Source organism: Bipolaris zeicola, assembly GCF_000523435.1.
Source record: "Bipolaris zeicola 26-R-13 unplaced genomic scaffold scaffold_29, whole genome shotgun sequence".
NCBI classification, from domain to species: Eukaryota; Fungi; Ascomycota; class Dothideomycetes; order Pleosporales; family Pleosporaceae; genus Bipolaris; species Bipolaris zeicola.
In genome coordinates this window covers 27,360-45,176 of record NW_006912078.1, presented here as the reverse complement: position 1 = coordinate 45,176, position 17,817 = coordinate 27,360, and the positions used below count along the sequence as shown (strand labels likewise).

Here is a 17,817-nt window from a genome sequence, read left to right as displayed (position 1 = left end):
GGCAGCGGTAGCGGTACAGAGAAGGCCATGTGGCGCAGCGTGAAGCCGTGGCTAAGCATTGGCTAGTGGCATAGTGGCTGCCTAACCACGATGGTCTGGGCCCGTGCCCCCTTTCGGTTTTCGGGGCCCACGAAAGCCTCTTTTCCTCTCTCTCTCACACACATACCCACACCCACGTACCTAAATACGTATTTCCGTACGACCGGCCCTTTCCCACGCCCTTTTTTTTCATTTCTCTCGGATGCCTCGGATTTCGGGCGCGTATACACTCACTTACAATACTCTACACACTTAGAATGGCATCTATACCCGCACTCGGATGCCTGTGTGTTCCTGTTACGTTTCAGGCAGCCCAGCAGCACTCGCCATGTGCACATTGGCGAAACACTCTATTCGTCTCGCCAGCAATCCCATCCCTGGAGCGATCATGTTTTTGCTTCAGGTCGCGACTTGGGTTGCAGGTCCCACATAGTGCCCAGATCAGCCAGCCAGAGTCTTTGCCAGCCGTCCGCTGCAGATCTCTCCCACACTATCTGCCCTCGGAGTAGCCAATGCGTGTTGCTCCCTCTCATCTAGATCCCACACCCCACCCGCCTTTATCCGCTTTTCCCCTGAGAGGCGTCAGAACGTGGGCATGAACTATTGAATCCCCAGGCTCTTGACACACCCAAACGGTGTTGATCACGGATGTGTGCTCCCGTAGTAGTCGTCTTACTTTGCGGTATACGCATCTCGGGCTCTCGTTGGTGCTCGTGGTGTTTTCTCGGTGTAATTGAACTGTCAGCTCACGCTATTTGTTGTCGGTAAATTATCCTAGTCTGACACCAGCGGCCCTGCAGCGCCTAACCCAGGAGTGCCTGGCTGCTTCAGCCTCATGCATACAACGCGCAGCAAACCGTCTTGTCACAACACCTCACAACCCCCCGGGTCTGGCTCCTGAATTCCGGCATCGCGGGTTAGCGCGGTGCCGCCACGACTGGAACTGCCCTTGACAAGATGTACTGTTTTGCATTAGCGGAGCTGCGTACGGGCGTCTCGACTCGTCCATTGCCTGTACATCTGCAGCCGACTACAAAGTCTTCGGCTCAGCCACCCTCGTGTTCGTGTGTGCCAACGCCAATATCAAAATAATCCGTGCCCATGGTATGTTGCATTCACTATAGCGTCCGTCTGAAATCTCACGCCCCGCCAATGGCTTGCTAACGCCTCGGTCACTACCAGTCTCTTCGTCACAATTCCCCTATATGACTCTCTGATGTTGTCACCCGTTTTCTTTTTTGCCTGTTTCTTCCCTCCTATCTAAAAAAGATCTACAACTCCTAGTCCCCCTGCGTTATAGCATTGTCACCACCGCCGGGGACCCGCGTCTATTCGGCATCATTGGCAAGGATATCGCCGAACACGGGCACCTTATTTGGGATATCCTTTGTCTTTTGACTGGCCTCGCTCCCTTTCTTCGCACCACAACAGCAGTAGCAACAGCAACAACAATGACAACAATATTGCGCCTGCTGCTTTGTGTGGCCTTCTTCTTCCACAGCGCTCTTGCCCTGGATGATGTCGTCGATCTTGGATATGCAAAGTACCGCGGAAAAAGTATCGGCAATGGCGTCATGCGCTGGGCTGGCATGCGATTTGCCCGCAGCCCCTCGCGGCAAGAGGGTCTGCGATTCGCTGCTCCACAAGATCCAGTCAAGGAAGAGGGCATCGTAGATGCCTCATCGGTACGCCATTTTCTTACATCGTGATCTGACAGGCAAGCTGACAGAATGATAGTTTGGACCCTTGTGCATCGGAACCAGGAGCGACCTCAACGCTGAGACTGGAGGAACTCATGGCGAAGATTGCCTCTTTGTTAACGTCTTCTCACCCGGCACAGCAAATGACACGAGCAACTTGCCCGTCTATGTCTTCATCCAGGGCGGTGGCTTCAGCATGAATGGCAACGCAGACTACAATGGTGCGGACCTGATTGATGCTGCTGGCAACGGAATCGTCGTTGTAAACTTCAACTACCGTGTGGGTCCATATGGTTTCTTGGCCTCAGATGAGATTGCGACAAACCAGAACTTCAGCCTGAACAACGGACTCAAAGATCAGAGACAAGCCCTCAAATGGGTACAAGCTCACATCCAGCAATTCGGAGGTGATCCTAAGCATGTGACGATTGGAGGCGCAAGCGCTGGTGGAGGCTCCGTCGTGTTCCAACTTACAGCCTATGGCGGTCGGGACGATGGTCTCTTCCATGCTGCTGCTGCCGAGTCTGCAGCTTTCCCATCTCTGCGTGACGTCAAGGATAGCCAGTGGCAATTTAACGAACTGCTTGGCGCAACAGGCTGCAAGGACATCAACTGCATGGCCAGCATGGATACTGTCCAGTTCCAGAAGGCTGTGCGCACACTGCAGAAACCCTTTCCTGGCGGCGGTGGCCCACCTGTATACTTCTGGAACCCCACAATCGATGGCGATTTCATCAAGGATTTCACCTTCAACGAACTAAGGGCCGGTCACTACGTCCATGTGCCCACCATTTTCGGTACCGCCACGCACGACGGCATCAACTTCACACCCCAAAACATTGTCTCGGTAGCCAAGGCAGAAAGCTTCTTGACTGATAACTATCCTGGCATGAAGTGGAGCACCATCAGTCGGATTTGGGGCTCTGACACTGCTATTGCCGCCGGTAACAGTGACCGCTGGAGAGCGGTCACGGCTGACATCTATGGCGCAATTCGATACGCCTGTCCTGGACTCAACATTTCTGCTACATTTGCTAGCGACAAGGAGCACTCTACATGGCACTACAGGTGGAACGTCGGAACAGCGTCGCACGTTGGCGAGTTGCTGCCCATCTGGAACAATGCTACCACTGCTGCTGGTGTGTTTGTGCAAGCTTACTGGGCGTCGTTCATCAGGACCTATGATCCGAACAAGTTTGCGGCAGAGTTCCTTGTCGCCAAAGGCTCGGAGTTGAAGAGTCCTAACTGGGAGCCATATGATGCCAAGGATCCAAAGAGATTGGTTTTCAATGATGACAACAATGTGGCGATGGAAAAGGTTTCCGAGGTGGAGCAGAAGCGATGTGATGATGTTGATTCTCTTGGGCTACACTTGAAACAGTAAGTCGTTGTCATGTTTGTTTTCTGGGAAACGCAAATGCTAACGGACGTTACAGACCCACTGCCAACGGCGGTAGCTCCTCTACACCTGCCACCCCTTCTTCTCCTTCTGCCCCCGTCTCTGGATCTGGCTCTGGCTCTTCCCCTGGCTCTTCCCCTGGATCTTCTGCTAGCTCTCCTTCCTCACCTCCCGCCGGCTCTTATGGAATCCGGAACGCACCATTTTCACTAACATCTTTGATTTTTGCTTCTATCACACTGAGCTCGCTCCAGTGGATCGTAATTTGAACACACGCGGACTGCGATAATAATATACCCTATTCATACCGTACGACTCGATCGTCAGTGCCTTTTGGATTAAATCCACGCCTCTCCCTTGGGAATTTGGCACCCTCCTACCCCCCATTCAGATCTGCAGAGTCCATATGAAGACTTTACTGCACCCGATCATTCGTATACGCACCAAGATAAGGCAATGGCTATTGTCCAGTGCGACAACAAGATTATATATATCGGTTAAGAGTAACACTCAACCGTTAAACTCGATGTTTTTGCGTCGAGAGTATACAGAATGATGAGGAGGAAGGCAACGAGAAAGCAATGTTTCCTTCATTGCTCGAAGAGATTTGCATTAGATTACCCGGGACCTTGGATAAGAAGACGACTTATAAGTCAAACAGCCCTATTTTCATTTGTTGGAGATGTAAGAGTAGTTTGACCCTTAGAACATTGTGGGGTAGCTGCGGTTCATCGCCGCGCTTGGTACCACTTTATACCAAAAGTGGTAAGGTACTACTGTAATGGAGGAACATATAATACATAGATAGCACTGCTAGTGCTTATGGAAAGCATCTAGAATACATACTGTGCACACTCGAAGTAATACGGTTTTTTATGTTGCAATCATTGTGCAGACATTGTGCGGACCTATCACTTCTACAGTGTGACGACTTGGGGCTATAATATGTAGATTTCATTTTTTTTCTGTAGGTGCAAGTTGCGAAAATACTCTTCTTGATTTAGCAGAGGTAGTTACATGCAATGTCTATCTCGCCGGGTGCACTGGAGCGGATGAGTAGCAAATGTTGTCGAATCGAGGATTGGCTGCAAACAGTAGACACCTCAGACGCCGCTTCCTCTAGTCTTACCACGACTTCACGAGAGTGTGATGGCTCACATGCCTTGATTGCACCACTCGATGCTCACCCATTGATTTCACTCGGGGCTAACAGCACTGCTAACTCTTGTACAAACGACAAACATCAGCCTTTTGCTAAAACACAACCCCATGAGTCTCAATTGCCATTCATGGCGTTTCCTGTAGACTACATGCCCAAGGTACCGCGCTACTACGCCACCGCCCTATCGAAGGAGGACAAGCATATCCTCATTCACGGCGAAGAGAACCACAACCTCAAACAATGGACAGGCTGGGATCTAGTCCGCCATCACGAATCTCGCAGAAGCCTCATTCCCCAAGTAATGCCCAAAGTCGAAAAGATGAATGCACTTGCCGATATCGAGCACGGCAAGCAATACAGCCAGCGTGCGATACCGAAAGCGAAAGTGAAAGACAAGGTGCTAGACAAGGTGCGTGGCCTATTCCACGTACCGCGTATCAAAATTACAACTGACAAAGGCAAGGAATACCAAGAGTCGACCTGCACACAGTCGACTCACGGCCAGCGTTCCACTAGCTCATCGCCCTCAAGGAGTCTATCAACCCCATCCCTCGCACTCGATAATAACGCAACAGAGCACTCCTCACCACGACACCCCCGCCCAAGCAGCAGCAGCAGCGACTACTTCTCGCACCGCCCCACGCATCGAACTTCCTCAAGCAGCTACCATCGTCGCATATCCCCCCTCGCACTCTCCCCGGGCCATCCCTCCGACTCCTCGCGCGTGCGCAGCCCACTATCCCACCAAGTCTCGTTCCAGCCAAACCCAGACATAACGTTTGATACCTTCCTTGCACCGCACGAGTCTGGTAAGGGCGAGGTGCTGCATGAAGTGGCGGATGCGAAGAAGAGTGGAGCAGCGAAGAGGCTGAGCAAAATGCCGTCTATGCCGCTGTTGAGGAAGCGGGATGGGGATTGATTAAGGTGTTTTGCTTAGATTAAATGGTTTGACGGGGGTGTTTGGATGTTTGGAAATGCATTTTACATGGGGAGGGCTGAATAGGCAAGTTAGACATATAGACTTGGCTGCGACAATGCATTGAAACTTTGATACTAGTAAAGTATACTACTAGTGGCCGCGAGGTACCCGGGTTTTCCGTTTTTGTTTTATTTTTGTTTCGTACTTTGTGAATGTCGAATGGCGAGGGCTCGTTTGTTATATGCCGTGTAGTAGTCGGTGGATGTTGTTGTAATTGTGTGTGGAGCCGGTACTAACCTGACCTGGGAAGTCAGGCACGGCTTGCCCGATTAGGGCAACTATTGCATGCACTGCGGGTGAGGGGGGGGGGAAGTATAACTCAACGTAAGTATTACTTGGGAAAAATAATCTCTCGTTTCTTTATAATAAAGTATATGGTAGCTCTTTATATATTGCATTCACTCAGATAATCTTTCTCTCTCTCTCTGTAAAAAAAAAACGAATTCAAGAACTGAAAATCAAAAAAAAAGTGAGTCGTCCAAAATCGACATCTTCACAAAAAAAATCCCCCCCCCCCCAACTAATGACTTCTCCCCCCAAAAGTGTCCTCAGACGCCCTCGTCCCCCTTACCATAATCAAAGGCGCAGGCTACGAATTCATCGCCCTACCCGAAGGCGACAATGCCACTGTCGCAGATTTCCACACGTACTAAGCCTTTCCCCCTCCCCTTCTTCCCCCACCCACAATCCACCCCAGTCTCTAATCCACACTCAGAACCCACACCCGCACCACCACAACCCCCACAACCCTAACCTCGGGCTTCTACAAAATCACCGCGGGCCCTGCCAAACCCGCCTCGTACACATTTGAAGAATCCAAATACGTGCTCAGCGGACAAATCGACGTGCTGGACTGTGCAACGGGTATCACGCATCATTTGGTAGCGGGGGACTTTGCATTTTTCCACGTGGGGTCAAAAGTCGAGTTTTCGACGCGGAGTGCAGGGATGGCGTTTTATGTTGTTACGAGGGGGATGCGGGTGGAGCATGCGGGGTTGAAGGGACGGGAGGAGAAGAGGGCGAAGTTGTAAAAGTTTGGGGTTTGTAAATCTTTTGCATTTGGTTTCGAGGTTTGTAGGTAGTAGTAAAGTAGAAGAGGAAAAATGTTGGGAGGGGATATATCCTGAACATCCAAGTTGTTTGAAATCGCCGAGCAAAGGAAGAGAAAAGAGGTTTTTTTGCATGAGAAAGAAACAAGAGTACAAGTTGTTGGCCCATTCATGCACACACACATACAACCCACCCCCCCCCAAGTCGCAGCGCCGTTAAACCAAGAAAACCAAAAAAAAACCAAAGCCGCTACCAGAATCTAATTCACATTTCCACCCCTTCTATCTCACACACACACGCACCTCCCAAAACAAACAAGTAATCCAAAAAAAAAGAAGAAGAAAACAAAAACAAAATCAAGCCCCAACACCAGGGATACTAACACCCCCTGCCGCTAAATTCAGACCTCCGCCTCTACTCCTCGGCCCCACAAACCCTTGTCTCTGTCGACCCGTACGACCTCTACCCAGCCAATTATACTTGAGTTCTTTATTCAGCCGCCCAATCTTTTCCTGCGCATCATCGCTACTCTGCAGACTGACGAGCACAGAGACGCATTGCAGCATGCGACCCACTGTCTCAGTAACTTTAGTGCTGTCCATGGGTTGTTGGCGAAGTGCAGCTGGTGGCATATTTTGGGTGTGCGAGGTAGGCGGGGGATACAAGTGGGCGACTGTGGGAGGGTGCTGTGAGGGGTTCGAAGAAAAGGAGCCGGCGGATGTGTTTGAGGTTGCGCGGGAGCGGGTGCTGGCAAAGGTTGAGGAAGTGATGCTTGTGGTTGATTCGAGGTAACCGCCACTACTCTGGCTAGTAGAGTTGAGACTACTCAGTTGTACATCGTTTGCGCTTCCGGCGGTGCCGGGACGGGTATCGTGGGGTATAGGTGAGGGCGACTCGAGACCTGCGTTTAGGTTTTCCAGCGAGAGTCGTGAAAAGATTGCCATAAGCGCTTCATAGCGCGGTAGAATGACGATATCGCGGAACATGAGAAGGGTCATGCGGCGGACTTCGAGTTCGCCGAGTATGGGTATATTCTTATGATTTGGGCTCTTGGTGTTCATTTCGTCAGGGAGCATGACGCCCCAGAATTCGGCCGCTTGGGCCGATGTCATGATGCCAGAGCCTCTAAACTCCATGTCCAGAGGGAGAAAAACAGCCTGGAGAAAAGGTAGTATGGTGGTGAATACAACAAGCCACATCTCAACGAGATGCGGAATCAACCTGTCATCAGGAACATGTCGCAGGGTTTGGTCCAATGAGCCAAAGCCAGTTTGAAGAAGCTCATTGAGATCTTCAATAAGAATAATAGGAGAGCGCTTGTGGATACAGCGCTTAATGTGAACAGTGACTAGAGCGTTGAAATCTTCAACAGGAGGCCGCGGGTCTTCGCCTTCAAATATCAACAACACCCTTGCTTTCAACAACGGCCACGCATCGTCCGGCGACAAACCGTGTATACCAAATGCGCTCCCCAAATGAGACATTTCCGATGTATGTGATAGGGCCTGTCCAGGGGTAGAGAGATTTGATGTCGTCGTTATGGTGCCTGCTAGCAATGGCCACTCGGATCTTTCTATGCTGAAAGACTGGTTGCGCTCTCTATGCGGCGGCTCCAACTGCGCATCCAAAAATGCCGCCGCTTTTTCTTCCTTCTTTGCCCGTCGCAAGTGACGTCCGCCGTGCCTTAGATCCAAACCCGTGACCGAACTCGCAAATGTACTCGAGTGTCCTGGCGATGAGGGCGCTGCGAATGAATACAGGGGTTCGGGCGCACTTGGGTTAGTGGGCTTGGAATTACTGCTGGCTGACGAGAGAGGAAGAGCAAAGCTATCTCCATCTTTCAGCTTATGTTTTTGCCGTGACAAGAAATGATGCTTGTGCTTTTCCTCTTTTCGTTCAGGCAAGGAGTCGTTTCGCGGAGGAACAAGAGTCGATGTGGACGCGTTGGCCGAAGAGTAGAGTGAAGCATTGGCACTAGTTGTGGACGAGTCGATCAGACTCGTCGTTGAGCCGGCCATCATCATGCGGTTCAAGGCCTGGGAGCTGTGAATGCCAATGCCAATCTTGCCAGGCGAAGGTAGGGCCTGGTGCTTGCTCTCTCCGCGATTGTCGACCTTGATGTTCTTGGGCTTGGAAGAAAACAGCTTCATCTTGCTCTTGCCTTCCTTTGGCTTCTGCGAGGACAGATCTGGTGTTGACGCGGGCTTGGGCGAGGCATGGGCCTGAGCCTGGGCCTGGGCCTGGGAACCCTCGACCCCAGGAGAGTTCAGCGGGCTTCGTGGAAAGGCAGCATTCGCGGCCGTGGTGGCCGTCATTCTACTTGCGGCGACAGGGTTTGGATAAGTGACGCCATTGGTGCGGAAGGTCATGCCCTGGGCAGGGGCGGCCGGGGGACTCTGGGGCTGAGAGCGTTCCGTGGGCGCGGCGTCTGAGGAGGCGGGAATGGTGGTGGAGCGCTTGCGGTAATGCTGGGGATTCTGGGCGTATGCGGCTTGGGCGGCGATCTGCGAGGCAGTGAGCTGGCTCTGCGGGGCCATGGCGGCATCCCTCTCGCGCACCGGGCTCTCCTTCATGGAGCTCAGGCTGGGCTCGAAGTAGCCCTGGGACCGCTGGCGTGGCCGGTGGCCTAGGTGCGCGCTGGCAGCGTGAGGCTGGCTCGGGGCAGCATCGCGCGTAATGGCGGGACGTGAATAGTTGTGGGCAGGGAGCTGGCCAGCAGTGCGCGACTCTGTTGTAGATGTGGGCGACTTGAGCGACGAGGGCGAGAGGACCGAGGCGGGCAGGGGAGCGCGTCGCTGTTGTTGCTGCTGCTGGGTCGCGTAAGGGCCGTCCGAGTCGGACTCGTCGAGAGAGACAGGGCGGCGGACAATGGGCGTTGCTGGCGGGGGAGAAGACGAGGGCATGGTGGGCGGCGATAGCAGCGGGTGGGTTGCTTTTGCGACCCTGTGGCTGCTGCGGCTTGCAGGGAAGGTCAGGTAACGGCAACGGCGTATGGCGTGGATGCAGATGCGCGAATGGATGCTATACGGATCGATGTCGAGGGAGGGCGCCTGGCAATCGGAGCTCCTATTCCAGCGCTCGCATGGCCGGCATGGGGACGGGGAGCGTAGCAGATGCAGGCGGTGCCGTGTGCCAGCAGCATCGAGGGGACGGGAAAGCAAGTGGGTGGGTTAGCAGAACAGTCGACGTCGATTCACACTCCCGTTGTTCCATGGCCCGCTAGCCCTCCTCCACTCACACACGCACACGCCCCGCCCTTGGCTGTGTCATTCTCCTCCTTCACCACCAGCACCACCTCCTGCACATATCCCTCCCCCCCCGACATCAAAAATGCCCGCCCTCACAGCAACCTACGCCTCACCCACATCCCCTTCCCACTCCTTTTCCTCCGATCTCCCCGCCCTGGCTTCACCACCCTCGACTGCCGACCGCGTCGCATACCTGGCTGCGCTCGCATCGGCGATGAAAACCATGCAAAAAGACGTCAACGATTTCCTCACCCAGAAAATGGCAGACGACAAGGCTGCCGACGATGCAAAGGACGAGGAGACGTATGGTGAGGAGGTGGTCGACGACGACTGAGCCCGCACACAAACATATCCAAGACAATTGCTATTCGATTCATGGGTATATACTATCCATACAGGCCTTCCACACGCCATCACCGCCATCCCGCCGCCCCGGTCGTTCTCTTGCCCACGCTGCCCCGCATGCACCCGCTGTGCACCACGCTGTTGTCTGGGAACACGCGAATCGCACTTCCACCAAACCGCTTGTGGCAGACGGCACAATGCCGGTCCCCGTCAATCACCACTCGTCTGTTCAATCCACCCGGCACCTTGCGTCCGTACTGGTCCACCTTGTTGTCGTTTCCAAGTAGCATTGCTGCCTCGACTGCCACCTTTTCCACCCCCCGCAGCCGCGAAACAATGCGCTCTTCGTTGAGAAGCGAGTTCGCATTGCGGATCCGACCAAAGAAGTACGACTCCAAGTCTTTGACGGGCAAACTAGGCGGGATCAGGTCCAGAGTTGTCGCTGCTGGGAGTCGTGCGCCGTGCTTAGAGAGCAGTTCGAGAGCAGGAGGCCAATTGGGTTGGTGCGGAGGTGGCGGCGAAAGATACAGGGATAGGAGCACGTGATATATCGACAGCTCAGTGTCTTCAATCGTCCCTTGAATGTTTGATCCAATTTGTGGTGATCCGATTTTTGGCGATTGGTTGGATGGGAGAGACGATGGTGATGCTGTGTAGACTTGGTTGCAGTATCTACAACATGTTTAGTTTTTTGTAGTCATTGCAAGTTCCATATCTAGACTTACTCCTCGGCTTTCTTGTAGTCCTTCAGCTGGAACACATAGATTGCCAGTGCTTGTTTGTGCGATCCCATCTTGCTCAACACAATGGCGCGTGCTTCATAGTAATCCGCATCTGATCGTTCCTGTCAGTCTCTGTGCATCCCATATCAATTTCCCAACCACAATACATACCGTTAGCTGGAAGCTGCTGGAACACACGATACCGGTTGTACTGTGCATTGCCCTTCTTCAAAAACGTCTGCAATCTCTCCCTCCAATCCGCCTTCTCCTCCTCGTTTGCGAAATCCCCACGCTTAAGCCTTTCCAGCAGCAAGTCGACCAGCCGCTGGTGAAAGTCGACATTGAGGTCGTTGAGCTCCTCGATAATATGCTCCAGATATCTAACCGCCAGTTTGAGATCAATCTTTTGCAAGAACTCAAGAACCCGGTCTCTCGGCAGCGTCTCCGCGTTTTCCGTATCCGCCAGGAAGACTTCCATCCCGAGCTCGGGATTCACTCGTAGCGGCCATTCAGCATACTCGAGAATAAGATCAATCAGCTCTGGAGGCAGCGCCTGTAGGTAGCCCACCGTACGTTGTGGTCCCTGTAGCGCAGACGAAACCTCCTCGTCCGCCTCGTTCTTGCCAAACTTCTCCAGCAACTCCAGTGCTTGTCGATGCAGCTTCTTGCCGTGCAAAAAGTCAATCAGATCCGCGTACCGGCCCGTCTCGTACAGCTTCTCCTGGACGACATCCGGCTCGCAAAAGTTGGGCAGGCGGAACAGCGAGCCTGCTACACTGGGATTTGCAATCATGTATGCCCGGAACAGTGTCGTGTCTACCAGCTGCGCCACTTCAAGCAGCTTGGCCTTCCAGTCTACCGGGCCCTGCAGTGAAGTTTCTTCGATGAAAATGTGGAAAGGCGGCTTCTCAGCCTCCAGTTGGCTACCGCTAGGCGTAGGCAGGGGCTCTTTCAAGTTCCCCTCTGTGTCAATGTAGCGCTTAATTTGCACACGGCATTGTGTAAGGAATGACTGTAACGCACGTACAGAGTCTTTGAACTCCTTCTCCGACACTGCTTTGTCGGTCTGTGCTGGATCTGTTGTCCTCTTCTTGATACTACCCTTTTCCGCTGCTGCCTCTTCTTTGACAGCACCAGCCCGGATAGAGGCAGTGTCTGAGTCGACCTTCTTGTGCCCACCAACACCAAATCGGCCCATCATCGACCGCCCAATCGTTGCTGCAGCAGGAGCCGTAGTTTCTTCAGATTCCTCTGCAGGCTTCTCCCCGTTTGTTTCATCCTCCTCTGTAACGCTTCCATCGCCCTTGACGCTCTCCTCCGGCGCCAGGTTTCCAGCAATCGATCTTGGATACAGAGCAATGACGCGCTCAGGCGGTGCTTTTGCGTCAATGAAGAGCTCCATTGCCTCGCGGTACTTTTTCAGATCAAACAATGCTTGTGCTTTGAGTATCTGAATCTCCCGTATTCTTTCTTCTTTGTCCAGAAGCAGAGTGTCTTCGAGCATATTGAGAAGACTCAACGCCTCGTCATAGCGTCCATTAGCGACTAGTTCATCAATCTGCGTCTCATAACTCTGCGCTCCCATTCGCCATATGCATCGATCACTGGCGACCAAGAAACCTTTACCCGCATGGGCCAGACTAATGTTAGGTTGGGGTACATGGAGGAAGTTGGCGTTGGGCAATGGGATGAGTTGTAGCAAGTTAAGTGTATCCGGATTCCTGATTTCCAAACTTCCCTTTGAAGGCGGTTGGAGGGTAAGCATGTATGGGTACGAGTAGGCAATAGTCTCAGGGGCAGTTTGCCAGGGCACCTGCCGCTTGTCAAGGGCGTTGCCATCCGTGTCGATAAACAAGCTGTTGACATCCTTGGCCAACAGCATCTCCCCCTCTCCAAGTCGTGTTGCCAGAGGCTTCGGCACCCAGCTGCCCATGCCCATGTATCCCATGCCCGAAGATGATACTGCGCCAAAGCGTGCCCCGCCCTGACTTCCATTCTCTGCAAGTGCACCTGGCTTGATGATGTCTTGTACCTCTTGTGTCTCAATATCGACCATGACGAAGCCGGGGTCCATGCCAGCGACAATTTTGGTGCCGGTAGCCCACGTCAAGCTCTTGACCGACGCAATCAGTGATATCTCCACGGCATCGCCCGTCAACTCCATGTCCTGCCACGTCCATAGTATAATCTTTCGCTTCACCGCAACAGCCAAATGGCTCACAATCGACGGGATCCCAGTCGATGGATCCTTGACAATGTTGCTAGCCGCAGCAAACGTAGTGGCGCCTCGTGTCTTCTCCAACTTCTCCTGCAGCGCATACGTTTGGATGTCGTGTATCGAGACATAGTTGTCCGACAGCGAGACGAGAATGTTGGCTTCCTTGATGATGGCTAGCTGCTGGATGGGTCGGCGCGAGAACTTCTCTTCTTCGCGGAGAAGGTCCGCAGGCTTGGGCTTCGGTGTCGGGGGCTGCTGCGGTTGGCCGTTCTGGTCACCATTCTGCTGCTGCTCGGCTTCGACGTCTTCGGCCTGGTCGTTTACACGGTATATGCGCAAGGAACCCGTGTTGAGTCCAACAAGCACGCGATCGCCTTGTATTGTTAGCCAAGTGGACCAAATGCTGTATAGAGGCACGCTCTACCATATGCGAGGATCGATTCGATCTTGGACTTGTCGCGCTGTTTAAGCTCGACAATAGGCCGGGCAGTGAAGGCAGAGAGCATGGTGGCTATTATTCCAAGGGTTGATTCATTGGACCCGGATGTTGTCGCTGCTATGCGACTGCTGTTGCGCGCACCGAGAGCTTCATGGGCAGTGCCGGCGTGCGCCTGAGCTGGGCGGTCCATCGTCATGGCCACGGAGCTTTGACCAGGGTCCAGCCACGTGCAGCCACATCACTCGAGCATACTGCATACACACCGGGTCTTGTTCCGATAGCTGATTGAATAGAATCTAGAAGTATAACAAAGAAGGATAATTTTGAGACCAGATACTTGTATTGGTATTCTACCTAATCTAACTAAGGTGCTCTGCCCGATTAATGGGCACAGTAGAGCGGCGAACAGAATGAGAGTGGGTGTTGCTGCATGAGCGAGTGTGGATATGTGTAAAGTGACTTTAATCAGAAACTCTGGAGTACACGATGAAGGAGAGCACTTGCCATTCTATATCATCTCCCCCATTTTCACACCCGCTGACACGCCACTCGAGTGGGCACATCCAAGGGCCATTCGCCGCCACCGCCGTCCCTAAAACGCATGCATAAACAAGTCCCGGGCGCAAGCGCCTCACAGGATCAACTCAGGCGGCGTTCAAAAGAACGCAAAAACCAACCCTTCATCCAGAGGGACGAGGATGCTTCCACCCGTACACAAACACAAAAATGTCGACTTTCAACGTCAACACATTTCCCCAATCTCCCAACGCGGTCCTCTCGAAAAACATTGAAAGTAAGGAAAATGGGAGGAAAGCACAACGCTTGTTACCAATCAGCACATCAACCTCTCTCTTTCTCCCCCCAGCAACAGCCGCAAGCAACGGGTGCAAAGCATACAAATTCCAGAAGTGGGCCGGTGGGTTGAATGGGAGAGAGAGAGGCGTGGCGAATGAGCGAGTCATATCCAACATATTGCCGGATCATATTCAGCACACATCGCTACTCTATTGCGTCTTTGGACGACAACACCATGTACGCCAAGAGGTCACCTGTGCAGCGCGGCAAGCGGGCAAGCCACGGCGAGGCGCGTTGCGGCGGTGATGCAGCGTCGAGGCGTAGCAATGTTGGCCAAAGGAAATAGAAAGTAGGAGGGCTGAACAGAGAATCGGGCGTAAGGGACCTCGGGAACAGACATACTCAAGGAGATATACACAAACCTCATCATTTGATGGAAAGACACTACAGACGACGCACATGTAGTCTCAGGAGACAAGGAGACTGCATGTAGGTTTGACGTAGGGGTGGTCGTCTGCAGAGCTTCACTGTCAAACTTTGCGATGAGGGGATATCGATCCAACGCGCAGCCCGCAAGAGAGAGCAGTAACACAAGACAAATAAACACAAAGAAATACATATTGGCTGGGTATATTGAAAGAGAAAAGAACCAAATGTGAAATCAAAAACACCGACACATGCGAGCGGAGAAGCAAGCTTCATCAACGCAAAAACATGTGCCCAAACCCCCTTCTCTGGAGAGCGTTTCCGCATCGTCACGGAGAAGGGGGAAGAAAACTTCAATCGCAAGTTACGGTCTGAGCAATTACGGCTCATCGCAGGTCGGTCAGGTCGATGATTGTCTAGTAGCGTGTCCAGCCTTGGACCGGTTGACTCAGAAGGCAAGCCGAAAGGTCAGGTGGTTCAAGACTGGGGTACTGTTATTCGACAAATACGGATCTTAGATGAACGGATTCTGCCGCTGCTTTTCCTGTGGATAGGGCGACGGCGCATATTGATTCGAGAAGGGACCAGTACGGTCGTCAGCAGGCGAGGGATCAGCAAGCTGTCCATGGCTACTCGTGCGCAAGTGGCCTGGTCGCGCCGATTCAGTCACCGCATGTGCACCAACACGGCCGACCTTTTCTGTTGTAGGCTCAACATGACTTTCTTGGTCGAATGTTGAAAAAGGCCGGGGTGCAAGCGTATAGGGCGCTGCCTTGTTGACATTGTAGTCATTGGGCACATATTGCGGTGGCGCGGTAGTAGGGTAATCGGCAGCAATCTTGGACTCATGGTCCATGGCAGGGTTGACAGCATAAGGGTTGCGTCCTGTTTCTGAGTAGTCGCGACGGAAGAGATGGGTTGAGGCGTAGACGAGACCACCGATGGCTACAAAAAGCCAGATTAGAACTAGGGCGGTGGAGATGAGCGCTTCAGTCTGAATGCCGCTCATGAGCTTGGCGATAACGCGCTCAACTGATTCAGTGATCTCATCCTTTGCTTTGCCACTGGGGTCAGCAAGAAGTTCGGAGGCCGAGTCTGAGTCGCCCTTTTCGGCAAGGGCACCAAGAGAAAAGGTGTCGTTAGCGACGCCAGGGAACTGGACGTGCGCGTTCTCTTGTACCCAGGTGAGGCCGCTTTGGAAGCTCTCGATCTTCAGCCCAATCAAGCAGTTGAGTACTTCTTTGATGGGGTCATAAAGCACAGTGCCTCCGAACGTGTCGTTGAGCGTGGTGCTCATCTGGTCGACGAATGCATTCAAAGTATCATTGACTGCAGTCGTACTGGTGTTGACCCAAGAAAAGATGTCGTCATTGATTTTGCTATCCAAGTTACCAACGGCACTGTTGACACCGCTGGACCATGCAATGGACGCATTGTTGAGCGAAGAGACAACTTTTCCGGCAAAGTCGGCGACTTGGTCCGTGAGTTCTGGGGTCTTGTCCTCGATGGCCTTGAGCAAAAGGTATTGACAGAAGCATGCAAAGAGACCAGCGAGACCCAGAGATAGCAGAAACAGCATGGGGACGGAGGTGGCGTACGCCCAGGCCCAGCGCATGACAGCTTGTCGACGGGCTGAGCCAAAGCGCCTACCGAACCATAGGCCAATACCGGAAGAAGTTGGGCGGGACGCAAGATAGACGACGTCCATGCCTTCGTGGCCCTCTGCGAAGAGGGCAGCACGCTCTTGCATCTTCCGGTAGCGGCGCATTTCCATCCAAGCCATGGGTGCGCAAACAAGGACAGCAGCAACAATGAGCACACCAAGAGCGATCTTCCGTGCATTGTAAGCCAACTCAATGAGGTCATTGAAAAAGTTGTTGATTGAGTTGCCCTCGGAACAGAAGGTGAGTGCCTCCTTTTGCGGCACTGGAAGAACGGAACGGTCGAACTCGAATGTGTTCATGCCCCTAATCAACTTCTTGACTTCCTCAAAAGGGGTGCGGATAATGTTGTCGGTAAAGTTTTGCACCTCCTTGAAAGTAGGGATTGACTGGTTGAGCTTCTTGAGGTTCTCTGCCATGTCGGGAGATAGCTCAAGGCTCTTTAGCTCTTTGATTTGCTCGTCCAGGTTGATTGTCGGTTTGGTGAATCCCGGAATGTTGAAGTTGATCTTGTCCATGATGGAGTTGATGCCGTCGGAAACGGACTTGACAGCGTCGCCCATGTCTTCGGTGACCGAGTTGATGGTCTCGTTCAATTTCTTGTTGACAGCCTCGCCGATTTCGACAGCGGCGTGCAGACTGCCACTGACGGCAAGGGTGATGAGGCAGAGATAGGTACTTGTCATCATGTGAATGACGAAGAGGACAATCTCTTCGACACCCGTGACTGTCATTTCGAGCATCGTCATGAGGCCACTGACTGCCTTTTCAACTCCAGAAGCTGTCATTTCGTTGAGGCCGGAGGACATGTAGTGGGGCATCGAGGCCATGGAGCTGCCAATGTTCTCGACTTGGGTGCAAGCACTGAGGGCTTCCCGACGAGCGGAAACGAGGCTTGAGTCAGTGGTTGCGATGGCGATGAGTAGTCGCACAAGGACGAGGAGCAGGAGAATGGTCCAGCGGTTGATCCATATCTGGGAGAGCCTAGCTCGAAGGCCGAGGTATGGGTTGAAGTTTGGTGTTTGGTTTATTGTAGGTCGTGGTGCATCTTGCGGTGGGTAGTAGTCTCGCATCTCATGACTATCGCCAGCGGACATTGATGGAGGCACAGATGGGAAGGGTTGCTGTTGGTTCGCGGAGGAAGCCATAGCGAACATGTATGACTGCGAAACGCAGGTCTGGTTGAGATATTAGAATGGGAAGAGGCTCGTATGGCTGGTGGGTTGGAGAGCAAGATGGACAAAAGCGCCGTTGTTGTTGATGTAGGCCAGCTAGATCTTGAATATCTACCACAGGTAGGTGGCAAGGTAGAGAATGGAATTAGGCGGAAGTGATGAAATGTAAGACAATAGAGAACAACAGAGAAGGAAAAAAAGACCAACGCTCCGTACAATGCAATAAAGGAAACGGAAGGTGAATGGGTGATGGGTGAATGTGGGTTTGGTAGAAAGAGACGGAGCGAATGAATATCTACTTGACAGTGACGAGAATGAACGTACCGCGAGAGAGCGAGGACCAGCAGCAGGCCCCCGACCGGGTACCAATGGCACGGCGAGAAGAGGCCTGCACGACCAGAATGTTTCGGCAGGGCATACAGGCTGCTGAGGCTCAAGTTAGAAGCAGCACTTGTCGGT

General features: G+C 52.8%; 8 protein-coding genes across 8 annotated transcripts; 5 read left to right on the top strand and 3 right to left on the bottom strand.

The window, feature by feature from the left end:
• Window positions 1-1,490: 1,490 nt before the first annotated feature.
• Window positions 1,491-3,123, top strand: COCCADRAFT_89217 (uncharacterized protein; the record flags this gene model as incomplete). Its single annotated transcript, XM_007711451.1, has 2 exons — window positions 1,491-1,724; window positions 1,777-3,123. 2 exons carry the CDS (start codon window positions 1,491-1,493, stop codon window positions 3,121-3,123), a joined length of 1,581 nt encoding a protein of 526 aa, XP_007709641.1.
• Window positions 3,124-4,427: 1,304 nt separating this feature from the next.
• On the top strand, window positions 4,428-5,219 carry COCCADRAFT_89176 (uncharacterized protein; the record flags this gene model as incomplete). Its single annotated transcript, XM_007711450.1, has 1 exon — window positions 4,428-5,219. One exon carries the CDS (start codon window positions 4,428-4,430, stop codon window positions 5,217-5,219), a length of 792 nt encoding a protein of 263 aa, XP_007709640.1.
• A 602-nt stretch (window positions 5,220-5,821) lies between these two features.
• COCCADRAFT_89225 (uncharacterized protein) lies at window positions 5,822-6,310 on the top strand (the record flags this gene model as incomplete). Its single annotated transcript, XM_007711449.1, has 2 exons — window positions 5,822-5,925; window positions 5,995-6,310. Coding segments are annotated over 2 exons (420 nt in total), but the record flags the coding sequence as incomplete, so codon positions are not given.
• Window positions 6,311-6,685: 375 nt separating this feature from the next.
• Window positions 6,686-9,232, bottom strand: COCCADRAFT_89107 (uncharacterized protein; the record flags this gene model as incomplete). Its single annotated transcript, XM_007711448.1, has 2 exons — window positions 6,686-8,848; window positions 8,888-9,232. 2 exons carry the CDS (start codon window positions 9,230-9,232, stop codon window positions 6,686-6,688), a joined length of 2,508 nt encoding a protein of 835 aa, XP_007709638.1.
• Window positions 9,233-9,659: 427 nt separating this feature from the next.
• Window positions 9,660-9,911, top strand: COCCADRAFT_89043 (uncharacterized protein; the record flags this gene model as incomplete). The annotated part of the gene is made up of 1 exon (XM_007711447.1): window positions 9,660-9,911. The coding sequence occupies one exon, from the start codon at window positions 9,660-9,662 to the stop codon at window positions 9,909-9,911; it is 252 nt and encodes an 83-aa protein (XP_007709637.1).
• Window positions 9,912-9,990: 79 nt separating this feature from the next.
• COCCADRAFT_34477 (uncharacterized protein) lies at window positions 9,991-13,368 on the bottom strand (the record flags this gene model as incomplete). Its single annotated transcript, XM_007711424.1, has 4 exons — window positions 9,991-10,594; window positions 10,648-10,756; window positions 10,816-13,236; window positions 13,287-13,368. 4 exons carry the CDS (start codon window positions 13,366-13,368, stop codon window positions 9,991-9,993), a joined length of 3,216 nt encoding a protein of 1,071 aa, XP_007709614.1.
• Window positions 13,369-14,027: 659 nt separating this feature from the next.
• On the top strand, window positions 14,028-14,402 carry COCCADRAFT_24058 (uncharacterized protein; the record flags this gene model as incomplete). Its single annotated transcript, XM_007711408.1, has 1 exon — window positions 14,028-14,402. The coding sequence occupies one exon, from the start codon at window positions 14,028-14,030 to the stop codon at window positions 14,400-14,402; it is 375 nt and encodes a 124-aa protein (XP_007709598.1).
• A 634-nt stretch (window positions 14,403-15,036) lies between these two features.
• COCCADRAFT_2779 (uncharacterized protein) lies at window positions 15,037-17,331 on the bottom strand (the record flags this gene model as incomplete). The annotated part of the gene is made up of 1 exon (XM_007711395.1): window positions 15,037-17,331. One exon carries the CDS (start codon window positions 17,329-17,331, stop codon window positions 15,037-15,039), a length of 2,295 nt encoding a protein of 764 aa, XP_007709585.1.
• Window positions 17,332-17,817: the final 486 nt, after the last annotated feature.